Source organism: Epinephelus fuscoguttatus, linkage group LG15 (assembly GCF_011397635.1).
Source record: "Epinephelus fuscoguttatus linkage group LG15, E.fuscoguttatus.final_Chr_v1".
In the NCBI taxonomy this organism is placed as follows: domain Eukaryota; kingdom Metazoa; phylum Chordata; class Actinopteri; order Perciformes; family Serranidae; genus Epinephelus; species Epinephelus fuscoguttatus.
The window spans coordinates 4393934-4411035 of NC_064766.1; the positions used below are offsets into that span (position 1 = coordinate 4393934).

General features: G+C 40.4%; 1 protein-coding gene across 4 annotated transcripts; it reads right to left on the reverse strand.

The window, feature by feature from the left end:
- Positions 1–772: 772 nt before the first annotated feature.
- blvra (biliverdin reductase A) lies at positions 773–16400 on the reverse strand. Of its 4 annotated transcripts, XM_049599454.1 has the most exons (8): positions 16235–16400; positions 14542–14636; positions 13127–13246; positions 11527–11646; positions 10479–10576; positions 6508–6615; positions 4524–4692; positions 776–1779 (listed from the first exon to the last, which is right to left on the reverse strand). In XM_049599454.1, the coding sequence occupies exons 3-8, from the start codon at positions 13243–13245 to the stop codon at positions 1524–1526; spliced, it is 870 nt and encodes a 289-aa protein (XP_049455411.1). In that variant the 5' UTR covers position 13246; positions 14542–14636; positions 16235–16400; the 3' UTR covers positions 776–1523. The 4 variants fall into 4 exon arrangements, with proteins under 4 accessions (XP_049455410.1, XP_049455413.1, XP_049455411.1 ...); XM_049599456.1 differs by lacking the exon at positions 16235–16400 and having other exon boundaries at positions 775–1779; positions 14542–14622; XM_049599455.1 differs by lacking the exon at positions 14542–14636.
- Between the last annotated feature and the right edge of the window lie 702 nt (positions 16401–17102).

Consider the following 17102-nt stretch of genomic DNA (forward strand, 5'->3'; position numbering starts at 1 on the left):
GGGTGCACTTGGGTGTTCATCTTAACAACAAACTGGAGTGGACTGATCACATAACCGCACAATACAGGAAAAGCCAAAGCAGACTCTACCTGCTGAGGCGGCTCAGGAGTGCAGGGGGCGATACTTTAATTCTGTTTGACACAAGGTTCATATTGAAAGTGAAAGTTCAAAGTGAAATGAGCCATTCAGAAGTGCAGTGGTGTCATTATTTTCCATCACTGCAGCGCAGGAAGCTGCTGTGCTGGCTTCACTAAGTTGCGTGGAAGGCCCAAAATAGCAGCATGTGATTTTTTTTTTTAAAGCGTTATGTTTGGACTTTAACTGCATCATGATTAACACAGCCCTACTAATTACTAAGGAATAAAATACTGCAAACAAAACCAAACTTTTCATTCCAGGCTTTTAGAGAGCCCCCCCCCCCCCCTCCCACTACAGCCCTGGGTCATCAGTCCAACTTTTCCCTATTGTGATAACCCTGAATGACGGGTCACTGCTGTCAGCCTGCCACAACTTCAGGAAGAAAATGGCATTAGGCACTGAAATGCATTCAGTATACTTACACAGTTAAGAACAAGGAAAACAAAGCTGGACAGACAAGGCAGGGAATAAACCGGACTATTTCTACATCTACAAAAGTATGTGGAAAAATAGGTGTTGCAATATAGTGTCAGTCTGTGCATCCTGTGCACAAAGTCATCAGGCAACAGATATTGTCTGTAAGGTGTTTGTAACACTGATGATGCATTAAAGCTTAAGTATGCAGGATGACTTTACCTAGTAAACAGAACACAGTCCAGACACAGGACACAGAGTTAGCTGCAATGACTTTACTCATGTGAAAACTTGAGGCCCAAAACTTGACATTCTATTAATAAGCTTTATTGATGTAATGCAGAAACAAACAGTACCAGCAGCAGCAAAAACAGTTGTTATGAATGGTATTTCATCCACTCAGCTTTGTATGTTAAAATTTTTAAATGCAACATTATTATTAAACAAGTTTACATTCAAAGCTTCATGTGAAACAGTCAATACTGCTATCCACCAGTTAAACAAATATACCACCAATAAGTTGACTGCTGTATATGAAACCTTTTCCCTCCCACACACAGGATCATTTGGTTGATCCTCCTATTGCCATGTGTGCAGATTTCTACAATCATCATGATCAAACAGCTGCCTTATGTTTAATGATCTGGAGTCTAGATGACACAGTACGTGCAACCTACTGAATCTTTGCTGGATTCTGCACCATACGAAATTTCCAGTGATTATGATATTCTGCTTTTAAGCACCCATATCTAGATATGAACTGATCATGTCAGAATGTGTTCAATTCAATGACTCAGCTTTCAAACTATAATAATCTCTGATGAAATAATACTGCTAAATAATACGTATTCATACTTAGTTTTTACAACCTACAATACAAAAAATTAAAGGCATGGTGATGAAGTATTAGTATAAATTAATGTTTCAATTTCATCAGGATTTAAAATTGTCATAAACTGGAGGGTCCCCATTTAACTTTGGCAGAGTTGATGTATCCTCTCTGCCAACAGCAGGCAGTGTAGGATCCTGATTTTCTCTCTGTGGAGCTCCTCTGGACTCACTTGTCCTGCCAACTTGTCAGAGAAGTAGATCAGGTCCTGCATGAAGAGGCCCACAGCCCCTCTGGGTGCAGAAGGCATCTGTGTCAGAGTGCCAGAGTCAAACTGAAAGTTGATGTTCTTGGCCCTGGGGAGCCCCGGTCCCCGCTCCTCAATCCACGTTAGAGGTCTAGAAGAACACAGATGAAATTTATGTTTGAAAAAAAAAAAACTCACCCCTTTCTCTCTTATAGAGAAATTTTGAAAATTCTGATCTGGCCTTTTCCCTGGCCACCACTGTAAGCAGTGCGGTTGCACTGGGGCCCGTGGAGAGAGCGGGCCCTTGCAAGTGATTCAGATTGCAACCTTAAATATATACCTGTGTTCATAGAAAAATGATTAAAAAAAGGATGTTCCTAATTCAAAATGGTGCTATTTGCTATATATGTCCTCAAAAAGGCAAACCCATTTACACCATGGTCTATTTTTTTGATTTTCATTTTTTAAATAGCCAGTAGCTATCTAAAACTAAAGCCCTGTTTCCACCAAACATTTTTGGTATGGTACCTTTGGAACCAAAAGTACCCTTCAGACATGGTACCTAGACCCTTGTGTGTGCTAGGTACCCCAACAGAAGGGGTACCAAAAATGCTAACGGTTAGGAACGGAGCCCGTTCTAACTTCCTTACGCCGCTGCGTAGCATTGCTAAGAGTAGACCAAGTTACAACCTCCAGTCCTGAAAAATGAGGCCAACGCGGCTGTGGGAGAACCTGCAGTTCCTCTAATGACTACTTGAGGCTGGCTCCAGAACAGAGTCAATCCCCATTATATACATAGATCCCCATGTTAAAATGTTCAACTTTACAGCAGAAATAAACATGTTTACAGCCTGGTACAAAAACAGTTTTGGTCTCTACAGCTAATTTAAACATCCATGACAACTGTACAGGGGTGAGTTTTTATATGACTCATCTGTTTACATTTTATTAAAGCTTAAAGTTACACATTACTGAGGGTGTGGCCACTTTGAGTGGCAGGTGGGTGCCGTCCGTTGACAAGTCACTACCATGGCAATGCTGCTTAGATATCGTACCATGGCGCAACCCCAGATTCACAAAATTAGGTGTAGCAGTGGCTGTCACTATTTCAGTGTGGTTTTAGTTCATGACAGTTAACTGTAATGTGTGTTCATCTGAAAAATCTGTATTTGGTTGAACTATAAGATTCTCTAAGGAGTCGGATATTCAGTATTTCCGGTAAGTACATTTTGTTTTAAGACTTTTAAGCCCATATTTTGTCCATGAAAATTAGTATTAGCATTTGGACAGATAACCAGAGCTGTAAATTAACTGTGCTAACCAAGCTAGCTGCTAGCATTACAGTTCGTGCCACCCTCTTGTCCAAATATGGTCACTTCTGGCTCTAAATATGCAAGAGTGACGGTCAAAATGCCACACTCAAGGCTTTAAAATGAGAGTCAACAAACCAATGGTTGACATCATGTATACAGTCTATGGTCAGAGTCTGTTCCCCTGTCGATATGTGCCTTCCGTATACGACAGCAGGTTTTTGTATTAGTGGCATATGTAATCAAGCTTCCCAGGTTTACCTTTGAATCTCAGATTTTAGGGAAGTGCACAGACATTACTCCCTTCTATAGAGCAATGTGAATACACTTCTCTTGTGAGAAATATGCACAGCCACTGGCCCAAAGAATTTTTTTTTAACTTTCAGCTTTAAAATGTTGATTTCCACTCAGTTTCAGCATGTGGATATAGAGAAAATCACACCATGGAATTAAGGTAAGCTTACTGCTACAAAAGTAATGTAAGTGGGACATCAGTTGAAGGCACTGAAGCAAAATTAGTCTGAAAGTGTAGAGCTGGGTCCAAAACTGTATTAAAGTATACTGTAGCAAGTAAAAATTACTGTTGTTTATGCTCTTTAAGGCTATTGCAAGTGCTGTTTGGTCAATATAGTAAAGTTTTTAGTAACTGCTTCAAAAGCCTTTCTACTATATATGTAATAAATCATAATTCCCTCTTTAATATCTTTTTCATATTGCTGTAAAAACATCAACAAATGTCTCCATCATACATTTAACAAGATTACATTTGAACACATCATGAGAACATTATTATTTACCTTCTCCCATGATTAAATGCAACCTCTGTCAGCAGTTAGATCCAGCCACAGCCTGCCTACAACTGCCGTGAGTTGGTTCTCCTCCTGCTGATATCAGCACAGACTTGCTGTCCACAATGTAGCATTATCAGAGTTACAAATCGGTCTTTAATCTATTAAGAATGGATATCTCCCAAAACCATTGGTGGCCAGTCGATCAGCACACCCATATCTGGGGGTTTATAATCCTTGCTCATCCACGACACTGGCTGCTTTAAGTAGAGATAGCGATTTAATTGCGTATGGGGAGATTTTATAGTGGCTGTGCAAGGGGGAAACACAGGCTAGTGTTAGCTAAATCAAAACAACTCTGCCTAATTAGGCTAATTAACAGTCACAAGCTTGACACATTGTTATGTAAGCCAAGTAATATTATCAGAACACTTCTGTAAGAGAATCTTACCTTACCATGTGGGCAGACAGAAACTTTTAACTCCTCAAAACTCTTGTTGTTATAACATTTTATAGGGCATAAACAACAGGAAAACACATTTTTGTTTGTGGGGGACTTTAAAAACTACCAGCTGTTTAAGGGGAAAAAAATTAAACTGAATATTTGTGAGCATTTTTAAAGATGCATCTCCAGTGGAAACCAATGGACTGAGACGCACAGACAGAGTGGGGAAGTCAGAAAGTATTGAGGGCCAGAGACTAACACATTTTTGGTTTTAGTGTTCTCACTGAATTTTTCGACCATTTATTCCATCACTGTGGGAGACATACATGCAGACAGATGTATCCTCTCTCACCTGTTGTCAGCAGTTAGCAGCTTTGCAGTTGTCTTCCTGTAGCTGTTAGCAGGGTCTTCCTTCGTGGTTGCTGCGATTACTGACAACTCACCGAACAACTCGACCAACCAGGTGAGGCGAGCAATGCCACTGAAAACCTGGGAACCAAATCCAGGATTCAGAGGCCCACCTTGAATGAATTAATATACACACATTATTACTAGGAGTGGGGGTGGGGGGGAAACGATACAGCAAAGTATCACAATATTTTTGTGTGGCAATATCGTATCGTCACAAAGTGCAGTATTGATTCTTTAATTATACAGATCATTAATATTACAAATACAAATCTAATAACTTAAGGTAGCCTACCTGAATAATATAATCAGCTGATTTTTCAGCCCACTACATACATTTTGCTGCAAAAAATGACTGAGGTGAGATGAACAGACTGAAAACTTTATCTTATTAGATAAAACAGATGTTGACAAAGTTTGCCTTTGGGAACATTATTTGCAGTTTAATATATTTTATCACAATACTCAGCATATCGCAACACGTTTAAAATTGTAATAGTATTGTATCGTGACTAAAGTATCGTGATAATAGCGTATCATGGAGCCTCTGGTGATTCCCACCCCTAATTATTTCTACATTTCCTTATTAGAGCTGGGTACTGAAATTCAGTACTTTATAGGCACCAACCAAACTGTCTTGATAGTACCATCCAGTATCAAAAAATGTCTTGTCATTCAGTACCAAATTCAGATACTAAAGTTATTAATCTCATCAACGTCAGTGAGCCAATAAGCATGCAGCATGCATGATGTGCCAATACCTTAAAGTGCTGGTGATTGGCTGTGTCGAGGTATCCAGAAAAAACACTAGGTTACGCCATGGGTTACACCTATGTGTATGTTTTGTTGTATTTTGAGAGGCTGTCGCATGACTACATTATTTGCGACCTGGCTACATTTCACCAGGCCTGATCCCAACAGTGCACAAAGCAATAATTGCGAGTCGGTAATTGCTGCCAAGACCGACAACACGACAAATCTAATGAAGCACTTGACAGTACATGGAATAAACTTAAGAAAGTTGCTCCATGTTCAACTGCAAGAAGAAGACCATGCCAGACGATTATCCTCTCTGTGTCCTCCTGTCATAGGGCCTCCTCCTTCAACATGCCCTCCACCTGAGTCTTCCTCTGAAACTACTAATGAAGGCAGCAGTGTTATGACTGGGACTTCAGCAGGTACCGTTCATGTTTAGAAAACAAAAAATTCTGGCTAACTTGTCACGGTACATGCTTGCTTACCAAAGTCAAGTTAATGTTAACATGCGCGCTATTTTAGTCCTATAAGCTGGGACCTACGTAACCTTAGATATTATTTGTATGCAGGTATGGCTTATGGCTATAGATGGCTAGTTAAATCAATTCACACTGATTCACTGTATTGGTAACAATTTGTTCCTTTGTACTCTTATATTTTGTTGGAGCAGCAGTGGCTCCGGAGACAAGGCAGTTGTGGTAATCTGAAGACAGCCAGTTTGATTTCTGCCTATTAAAAGTAGCTTTTATTGATATTATGTAAAAATGTAAAGGAGATGAAAAACAAAACTGAATTTTTTTTCACTGTGATGTGTAATGTCATCTTGTTAAAGCCAATTTCATAAAAGTGGTATCAAAAAAAGCATCCTTTCAGTATCAGTATTGATATTGAAAAATTCTGAACAATACCCATCCCTATTCTTTAATGATGTTTAGCTTGAGTTCCAACAATTAAATGCAGTTCTTTTTGCAGATTCTTTGGGCAACTTCCACATTAGACTGGTGTACATTAAAGAGCATTTTCAGCTGACATTTGATTAACAACACAAGCCACGTTCTAAATCTAAACCAAGAAAATACTTTCATTGCCGATTTTAACAATTGCGCTGAAAGTTTTGGTTAGAGTTCAGAAGTATCAAAGTGACCACAGAGACACACACTCCTGTGTCTTACCAGTAAAATGAAGAGTACCTTCCTGCAGGATTTTTCCCTCTACTTCTCTCTTCAGTTGTCTGTATTCTTCTGACAGCAGCTCGATGTGTTCCTCATGGAGAATCACTCCTGACACACACACACACACACACACACACACACACACACACACACACACACACACACACACACACACACACAAATGTTTACTGAGATAGAATGAGATGTGCTAACTGTTAGTTGTGTTTTTGCAAATATGTCACTGAACCCAAGGTGACAAAGTGCTGATCAGAGGATGAGCCATTTATGAAGTGCAATCAGGAAAATCTTCACCCCTGGCTTCTTCCTCGCAGCAGAAGATGTTCATTGCCCCTATAACATGTCATTAATCGCATTCATGATGGTGTCTGAAACAAATTCATTGACTTCCACTACAAAGGGGATGAGCTACCTCTGAATTACTGCACTGAACCCCACCATTGAATGTTCTAATTGAAAGTACCCTGTCCAGTGTGCCTGCATGTGCCATCCGACCTCTGTAGCTCATCCAGAATGCAACAGCCTGACTTGTCTTCAACCTACTCAAGTTCTCCCACACTACACTGTTCCTCCACACCCTTCACTGGCCACCACTTAGGCACGTCACAATACCAGAAATTCAGTAGTCAATACCAATACCAGTGAAATTCTACATTTCTCAAAACCCCAATTCCATACCACCGTTAAAAACAAAACAAAACGCAAAATACTAGTCTGTGGGTTCATGAGATTTTGTGGGGGAGGAAGCATATATTAATACACAGCCTAGAGCTGGTGCTTCTCAAAGTCAAGGATGCTTCCTTGGTAGAACGGGTCCTTTCAAGTCAGGTCCTACAGACACTAGACAAGACTCCTTCCTAGCATTCGGTTAACACACAGGCTAGCAAGAGCCTAGGTGTGAGCCATCAACAAGCTTGTAAACTCTCCCCCCTCCAACTGCAGACGTTTCCTCTCCTGCCGAATTCTTAACTTGTTCTTAGATGAGACTGATCTTATTATCACTCCATCTCTACAGTTGACCTCCCCTGCCCCTCCTTTAACAGTTTGGATTGCTTCAGACCAATATCACTGCAGGAACTTACGAAAACTGTGCCACTCAAGAATCCCTCCTCGAGTCTCCTTGACATAATCCCAGCAAAACTGTTTAAAGACACAATAGAATGACTCAGCCCAACACTGCTGACCACCATCAAAAGCTCTCTGTCCTCCTAAGCTGTACCTGATCTTTTCAAAACTGCCTGTGTTGAACTGCTGCTGAAGGGCCCCGGTTTAGATCCCACAGACTTGAAAAACTTCTGGCCTATGTCCAAACTCTACTTTGTATCTAAAATCCTAGAAAAGATAGTACTGGAGCAACTATTACTTACACTCAACAACGACAATCTATTTGAAAAATTTCAGTCTGGTTTCGCAAGGTGCATAGCACAGAAACTGCCCTCCTTAGAGTCACAAATGACTTGCTGATGGCTGCAGGTATTGCAGGAACTGCACTGCACTGGTTTTCTTCATACATAACCAGCAGGCTTTTTGTCACTGTTGGGGAATATTCCTCAAGAACTGCTCAGATAAAACATCAAATACCACATGGATCAGTTTTGGGACCTGTTCTGTTCACCCTTAACATGCTGTCCCTGGGCCAGATAATACATCATCACAACATCTCTTTAGATAGCTACACAGATGACACACAGCTCTACCTGTCTTTTAAACCCTCTGACACCAGTAAATTAGCATCTCTTTATAATTGCCTATGTGATATGAAAAGCTGGATGTACTAAAAATCTCTTCATTGCCCCTGAACATGTCTCAAAACAAACAGCCTTCCATCAGCCCCATCGCTCTAAACATAACATCAGTTGTAAAAAAAAAAAACCTGGGTGTTATTCTGGACAGTAATTTGACCCTGGAGCAACATGTAAAGAACATAGTCTAGTCTTGTTTTTACCAGCTGATGAATATCTCCAAATGTAGGTCACTCCTGTCCTACAATAACACAGAGAAAGTCATACATGCTCTTATATCCACTTTGTCCCCACTGAGGATACACACATGCATCCTTCAAAATTCTCAGAAGGAAGGACTCACTCCTCGGTAGAATTCGAAGGACCCTTGACACTGGAACCGTTTTTTGGTGGGATTCTTTTACACTGCCTATTCAATATCGTGCTGTTATGCCACCTTGCCGTTCTGTATATAGGGTACAATCGCGGAATCAGGGTACAGAATTGTCTCACCTCTGAGCCACGAACGGAGGTATCATGGGTGGTATAGGTGTGACATTTTGATGGCATCTTATGTGTGCGACCCACCGCAAAACATTTAAAAAGTAAATGTCAGCAGTTAGCTGCTAACATAAAGAAGAAGAGCAGCGGCCAAAAATGTTGAGAAAACAATGAGGTCAAGGAGCAGAAGACGAGATCAGCTGCCATTTAACAGGGACGGTAAACGATGCCATTATTATTGTTTATAAATCGCTGCCAATGGGGATGTTATATGTCACACTAGAGGCCAACGCTGTTGTGTTATATGTCACACTGGGCACACCTCTTTTGATTCTGCGATGCCAGCATGCTGTCCATAATCACACACTGGAGCAGCATAATGCCACCGTTGTTTGGTTCTGTGCAAAAATGCAAAGGAGGCATAAAGAAGGTACTTCATAGGGGCTCTGTAGCGGCATCTCTGTGTAAACAGGGCTGTGGCCTCCTTAAAATTCAGCCGTTCAAAGACCCTTCCTTGACTTTAAGGAGCACCAGGTATATTTACATATTTAACCTCCACTGTTGTTGCTGTTCTGCACTAGCCTGAGTGTCAGACTGAAGCTCTCAGAACCTTCAGTCTGACATCACCTCCATTGAAGGCGATTTACAAGGGGGAGGGAATTTGATTTTTCCCTAACCAATCAGTAGAGATCACAACTCACCCAGAATCTGACGTCATTAGTTTCCATGCCTCGGGGGTGCCGAAAACACTGGCTGGACTGGATGGTTGGGTATAACTTACAGTAATGAGTGCAGTGTTTTACCCAAAATTGAAAATTTTTCAACTCTTAGCAACCAGAAAAAAAAAAAACACTGAACATGTAGCTCTCAAAGCAGAATAAACACTCAGCGCTCCATCACACTGCTGGTGTTCGTTACATAATGTAAATATGCAACGCTCACATTGCAAAGAATACACAAAACACTCTGGCCTTAGGGAAAGTGTTTTGGTGGATACACAATGGTACCAGGTAGAGTGCACTTTGTGTAAGACAGAACACTACTAATAAAATATGCTGGTCTCAGGAAAAAGCTTTTCTTTTCAACGAGTTGAGGCAGAGGTGTTCCTGCAGCACTTGTCGCCATCTCCCATGTGTGTTTGTCGTTGTCCCTCTGTGCTGGAAGCTGTTCTTCTGGTCTTGGCATTTAATGGCATTTAATGACTACAACACTGATAGGTGTACATGCTGCCTCATCATATCTAGAAGAACTGTATCTCTAGTACCTATAGTACCTAGGGTACTGGAGAAAAAAAAGAGTACCATCACATTTTAGGAATTTTGGCATCAACTTTGTACCAAATCAAGACACGCATGAGTTTTCGTGACATCCCTACTGCTGGTGGCTGCTTGACTGGTACTTGCCTACCCTGCTGTGAATAGCTCAGGCTCATGCACAGCATACACCCTAACCCGCCCAGAAGCTCTCCTCCTGCCAACTGACTTGCTCCTGCCTCTTTACAAGGGCATCCTTCCTGCCATTCAACTAAATGACATCTGTTTTCTGGCTCCAAAGGGCATCAGAAGCTCTGCAAATCTTCCCTCACAGACGGAAAACTCATCTGTTCAGACTGCACCTTGGCCCTTAACTCTTTCTCTATTGCTCATCATCTCTAAGTGTAGGACCTGATACATGATAGTGATATAATGTCCCTCCTGTTACTACTTACACATTGTTACAAAGTGCTATCACCTTTTTCCTGGGCTAAATCCCAGAGCTCCACAGCAGCCTTGTAGGTCATGGTCATGGGATACTCGACACAGACGTGTTTCCCTGCCTGCAGAAAAGTTCTGATGAGACAGGACAGAGGTTTCCCTATTAAAATTGGTAAAAAACAAAACAAAAAAAAAAAACAGAATTCTGAAAATGTTTCATATGCCCTTGAAAATGAAGCCTATGACAATCGAAAGGAACTTTTGACTGTCATAGACTTCATCGTGCCCCCAAACACACTCTAGCGTGTGTTTGGGGGCACTACGAAGCCTGCTGGCCTGCCCAAGCCCAATCACTGGAGAACTTTTTCCCGAGTTCTGATGTGTGTTGCCAATTTTTGTGAGTTTTTGAGCATCCTCAGCCCCTCAATTTTATGATGACATGGTAGAATAAAAATGATCTCTATAACAACGATTAGTTCCTTGCATTTTCAGTGCCAGGATGACACACATAATGACAGGAAAATGTGCTTCCAGGAAAGCATACGTCCAAAGGGCATGAGCTTTCACTTAGTGCTTCTCAAAGTCAAGAAAAGATCCTTAATTGACTTAATTTCAAGGAGGCTATGTCATCAAATTACCAAGGACCAAGTCCTATCTTCAGAGAATTTTCAAGGATGCATGTGTCTATCCTCAGTGTGCATGAAGTACACACAATTCTTTGTGCATGATTTGCCGGAATTGAAGGCAGGGCCTCTTTAAAGACGCACACCTGGGCACTATCTAGCCTATTCCAAAGTGAGTTCACTGAACGCTAGAAAGGAGTTTTACCTAGCCTCTGATGGACTCGACTCGAAATGATCCTTCCTACCAAGGAAGCATCCTTGACTTTAAGAAGCACCAACTGAATGGATTGATGATTATGAGAATGATCGTATTCAATGGTCACACCTTAGCCTACCTGAACACCAAGGAGACATTTTCAAACAGATGGCAATCCAGGACCACTGGCCTTTCACAAGTCTGAGACACTTAATACATTTTTCTTCTTTGATTTTGTGTAGGCCTTTTAGACTCTTGCACATTACCTGATGTTGTCCTCATGCGCCACATTCTCAGTGCAGATGAATGCCACCTGAATGTCTTCTCTGCTCACAGCCTCTTCTACTGAGATCTGACTCACTCCCTGCTGTCTGTCCAGGCTTCTCCTGTCCACAAAAACATCTGTCAGAATTATCAGGATCAAAGAGATAGCTCCATTCTGAAAAAGCCAGATAGTGTGTCTGTATCTGTATGAATTATGCTGTATTAGCAAAAACTGTTTTTGGCTGTTTGTCCTTATTGCCGTCATTGATTAGAGTGGGTAATGACAATTATATTCACTGGTTGGCAATGTCGTAAAAATGTATCGATCTCTGAAAGGAAAGAAAAGAACGTAAACAAATTAGCAGAAAGTTGCCCTTCTCTGGACTTTAAGTGACACTAAAAGTTAAGGTAAGAAAACACAGATTGTGTGTGAATGGGGGAATATAACATGTAGTGTAAAAGTGCTTTGAGCACACTAATTTGTCATGGTGCTCTCTTGAAGGACTTGAGTGTCAACATCTGGTAAAAAAAAAAAAAAAAAAAAAAAGTGTTGAAAGGCTTTGCTGTTGTGAAACATGTCTTGATGATGTGGTCATTTACAGCTCTAGCTGGTCCCAGTATATGTCCCAGTTAACTGATGTGTTCCACAGGTTAGCTGCTGCTTACCTGACCTTGAATTTTGCCAACTGTGAATTTGGGCAGACTACAGTCGCCTACTCGGTCAAGTTTGTGGGCTGTGGAAAAGTCTGCCCCATTGGAGCTTAGGTGGAAGCTATTGAGTGCGTTTACATGGACAGTTTAATTCCCTTTTCATTCAGAATTAAAGTTCATTCCTATAAAATATGATCTTGTAAACACCTAATTCGGAATGAAAATGGCCAATGCGATTGAAAATTCAATCCAATGTAAAGGGCTGGAATATTCCGTTTCTAATTCCGAATGAAAGAATTTCTCACACTTGTATCATTCCTCTTTAAGTTCATTCCACTCTTTCTGCGCAATGTTCCAGTACACATAAACACGTAACATCTACCCCGCCCCCTATCCAATCAGAAACCTTCCCTGCCCCAAACCTTACGCAGACCCAAATACAGGCGATTAAAAGGCGATCTCCCGTGTAAACCCTCATTCGGAATGAATATTTCTCATGTAAACTACCTGGAAAGACTTTAATTCCAAATGATTTCATTCAGATTTATTTCATTCTGAATGAGAAGCCATCATGTAACCGCATCCATTGTTAACTTTGGTGTCCCTGTGTTTCATCATGTTTCCTTGGTGTGGCAAGATACTGTAGGAGTTTCTGCAAAAACTTTGCAACTGTTGCTGCTCCCATGAGTAATCTACTTAGTCCTAAGGTTTTATTTGTCTGGTCTGCTTCCTGCGAAGTTGCCTTTGAGAAGCTTAAAGCACGGTTACGTCCTGCTCACTTGAGCTGGGGCGCAAAACTTTCCAAGTTAAGTTTCATTGCCCTTACTCATTATCTGTGCTGTGAAAACATCACTATTCCTCGCTGCTTCAGCCCATGTCCCATGTTACCTATGCCTAGAACAATAATTTCTAATGGTTATGTGTGCATACTGGTGAGGATGTGTGCATTACCTGGATATGAATCCTCTGACACTGAGTTTCTCTGCAGCACTGCCAGGTAGAGGAGCTAACATGTCTCTAATCCTCACCCAACCTGCTATGCCAATGCCGACAACTACCGCTCCAAACATACTGAGAAACAGAAAGGAGGTAACACAGGGTGTCCATGACATCAAAAGTAAATTTTATCTCAACAGCTGTCCCAGTGGTAAATCATGTGGATAAAACTAGCAGAGAACTGTGACCAGTATAGCAGAGCATTGTAGTAACATCAGACATGAATTCCCCCTTCCTTCCTATTCCTGCCTGTTTCTTAGAATAGAATAGAATCATCCCATTTCATCTTTACATCTATTTTTTAGGCCGTGAAAAGGCTTCTCTCTCAGAAAGAGGTGATAATAAAGATTATCTGGTAGGTAGGCAGGAATCATACTGAATTTATACATTTATGAGTATCTAAAACCCCAAACCACTTTTTTCAGCTGAAAATAAATGTATATAAAATATTTAAGATCTTACAAGCAGTTACAGTTTTGACAGCTTTTGTTTTTGAGAGCGTTGAACTGAATGTATTGCTTGAACTCTTTAAAAGTAATTAGCATAGTTTTCTACCCATTAATTTACATTTATGAATATGAAATTTGTCCATTATAATAACAAGATTAATCATTTATATTGTGTGTCTTTTTCTAAATGTGTGTTACGTTCCATTAGACCAAACAACACATTCCTTCAGAGCAAGACAAAACCTTCATCAATATTTTTAGGAATAAAATCACACATATTAAGCCAGAAGTACTACACAGAGGAGCAATGCCAAAATAAATGCACAATAGTTTCAGTACATTCAAAGCAGAAACTACAGTTCACATCAATATCTCTCTTAAATCTTTTTTTTAACATAGTCATTAGCAGGATGGAATTTATTAATTTGTTTAAAACAAATTTCTTCAACTTTATTGGTGATTATGTATCAATTAGGTAGAAGCCAGATTTTCTTCCAGTCCATATAATCCACAAATTTATTTCAGTATGAGATCACATATGGAAAAGTAATAACATCCCTTTGGAACAGAGCCCTTGTCAATCTGTTGTTATTACTAGAATTACTGGAAAAACAAATTTTGCCTATTGGTGTATCTGATGGAGATAACAAGGATAATTGTTGGATATTAACCCTTGGTTGAAATTTAGAGTGTTTTCACACTTGATCCTTTTCTGCCCTCTAAGCAGACTCAGAGCGGCTACTCAGCAATTTTTTGCGCATATGTGAACAGAGAAACTCAGACCCCTCTGAAGTGAACCAAAAGTCCACAGTGCGGTTCACTAAACCTGTGCCTTGTGAACACAAAGCGGTCCAGGTTCGCTTTGCTCTTTACCATTGTATTATCCCTCTAGATCACATGCTGTGACAAAACCACACTGACCTGTTGCAAGAACGCAGGACGAGGAGTAGTTTGGTCCACGGAAGATACTGCACGTCTCCAGATGTGAAATGTAGAATACACCAAACAGATACAGTCTACAGCACACAGAAACACAAAGTTTTTCCCCCAATTTAAGTACATCTGAAAGCGAGGGGCTTCATAACCACACTGCAGTGCCATGTCAGATTAAAAACAAAACTATATCAATATATTCTAGGCTATAGTGTGGACAGAGAGAGGACTGAGGCTCCATCAGAGCTGGAGATGACCAGAAAGAGAACTGAGTCCTAAAATTAACTGACAAGGTGAACACAAAAAGAACTGAGTCCCTTTTTTTTTGGTCCACTTTTTGGTCCACTTTAAAAGGACTGAGTTCGGTTCATTTAAAAAGGACTAAATGTGAAAACACCCTAAAACAGCATACAGACTCCAGAGGGTATTGCACCAAAGACTTTTGCATAATACCCCAGTGGTACAGGCATATTATATTCTGACAAAAACTCATCATAAGAATAGAGAAGACCTTCCTTATCAAATATCTGAGCAACTCCCTTGGAGTGAACAGGCGCCATCTTGACATCTTGTACTAGTTATTATTAAAACCTATGGCTCTGGAATATGAAGTAGTGATAGGGAGAGTTTTAGACCCCAATAAGTACAAAAAGTGTTGTTTTTTACCGTATCACAAATAAATAAACAAATAAAAAACTTTCTGTTAAACTTTAAATCATTTCAGGTCACATGTTGACAGGTTCACACAGGACATGCAGTTATGAAAAGCTTCTAGCTCTGCTACTTTTGTGTAACATACTTCTACCAATTACTGCTAGGCTCTACATTCAGGAATGACAAACAAAGCTACAAGAAACATCTTACACAATGTGTATGGGTGTGGCAGTGGGTAACTCCAACACTACAACCATATTTCTACACTGTGACGGTTATGGTGCTGCTTAGGTGTGAAAATGCCACATTACAGATTTACTAATAGGAGTTAAAGACTAAAAATTAGGGATGCACGGTATTGTTGTTGTTTTTTTTTTTTTTGCCGATATCCATTATGCCGATATGGATATAGGCTATCCACTTTTTCCCCACCTAATTTTAGTGATCATCAAGTCTCCTCTATAGTGGAATTAACATCATATTATGCATGCATACTTTTATCGTGATGGCCCAGCAGCAGATGGAGACATGACAATACTTTTAAATGTAAGCTATGTAATAGCATTCATTATGCAAAGTAAGAAAAAGCATCTTGACCAATTCTGATTTCATTCACGTTAAAGCCAATATTGGCCGATACCGATGATGTGCCGACATAATTGTGCATCACTACTAAAAATGCTTTTCATGAGCAAGTAGGAGCTTGACTGCACCTCAGTGTTAAGTAACCCTGTTAAGTAATGATGATAAATTGTGGATGGTATGTCATGTAAGCGATGGAGCACGCACAACTGGTGCCCATCTCTTTCTCGTATGTGTTAAACTTTAATCAGAAAGACAAAACTGACAGCAGAGTCCACGCAAAATACGGTAACGTTAGGACTCCATGCTGATATGAATGGGGACAGCTCCAGTGACTTGCAGCCTAAAATCATGCAGAGCAGATGCCATGTGCATCGTCATATGGCAGGACACAGTGCCAGACTCACTGACGCGAAAGGATAAACCGTTATTGCTGTTGCCGTACCTGGTTTTCTGGAGCTCCTCTGTGACCCACACGAAGAAATCTAGGTATTACTGTTGTGCGTAAAGTGTCTCGTTAGAGGTGACATAACATGAACGCTTGTCTAACCAGTGTATGAATGAGGAGAGCCCGGTGTTTCTCTGTCAGTACGTCTCACCGCCGCAAGGCGTAAAGGCGCGCCTGTTATGACGCAGCGGTGGCACCGGTGTACTGCTGGGAGAGGGGCGGAGCTGTCTTTGTAGACCCATCTTTACTTATCACTGAATATCATAATCAGTTTTCAATTTAATAATTTATAAATGAACATTACCCAAAGAATGCAACAATTCCCGTTCACCAATCCTTTTTTAATTAATTATTTTTATTTTATTTCATTTCATTTTATCATTATTATTATTATTATTATTATTATTATTATTTTGCATTTGTTAAAATTGTCTCATTTCATTTGCTTGAATCCTGCGTCGTTTTAAATCCGGGATCAACGTTGTAAAGCACTTTGTAACTTTGTTTTGAAAAGCGCTTTATAAATAAGATTTATTATTAGTATCATTATTCAAAAGCACATGCCCCGTGCACAACACTGTCAGTGCTTCTAACTTAGTACAGGCGATGGCAGGAAACATCAGATTGATAGTAAAGACACTAGACACTATTCAAGCTCTTTCTTTGTCATAATGATGATCTGCATGTATTTGCTGACTTCAGGTGATTGTACCTGAGCGAGGGAGAGAAAAGGCAGGACACTCCCTCCTCACTACCCTCCCTCCCCTTCTTTAGGTAGGCATTTTGTGTTCTGGGATTCTGTTTAAGTGAATTGATGGTCATTCTTGAGAACTTGTTTTAAATTATATCTTTGTCTGGCCAGATA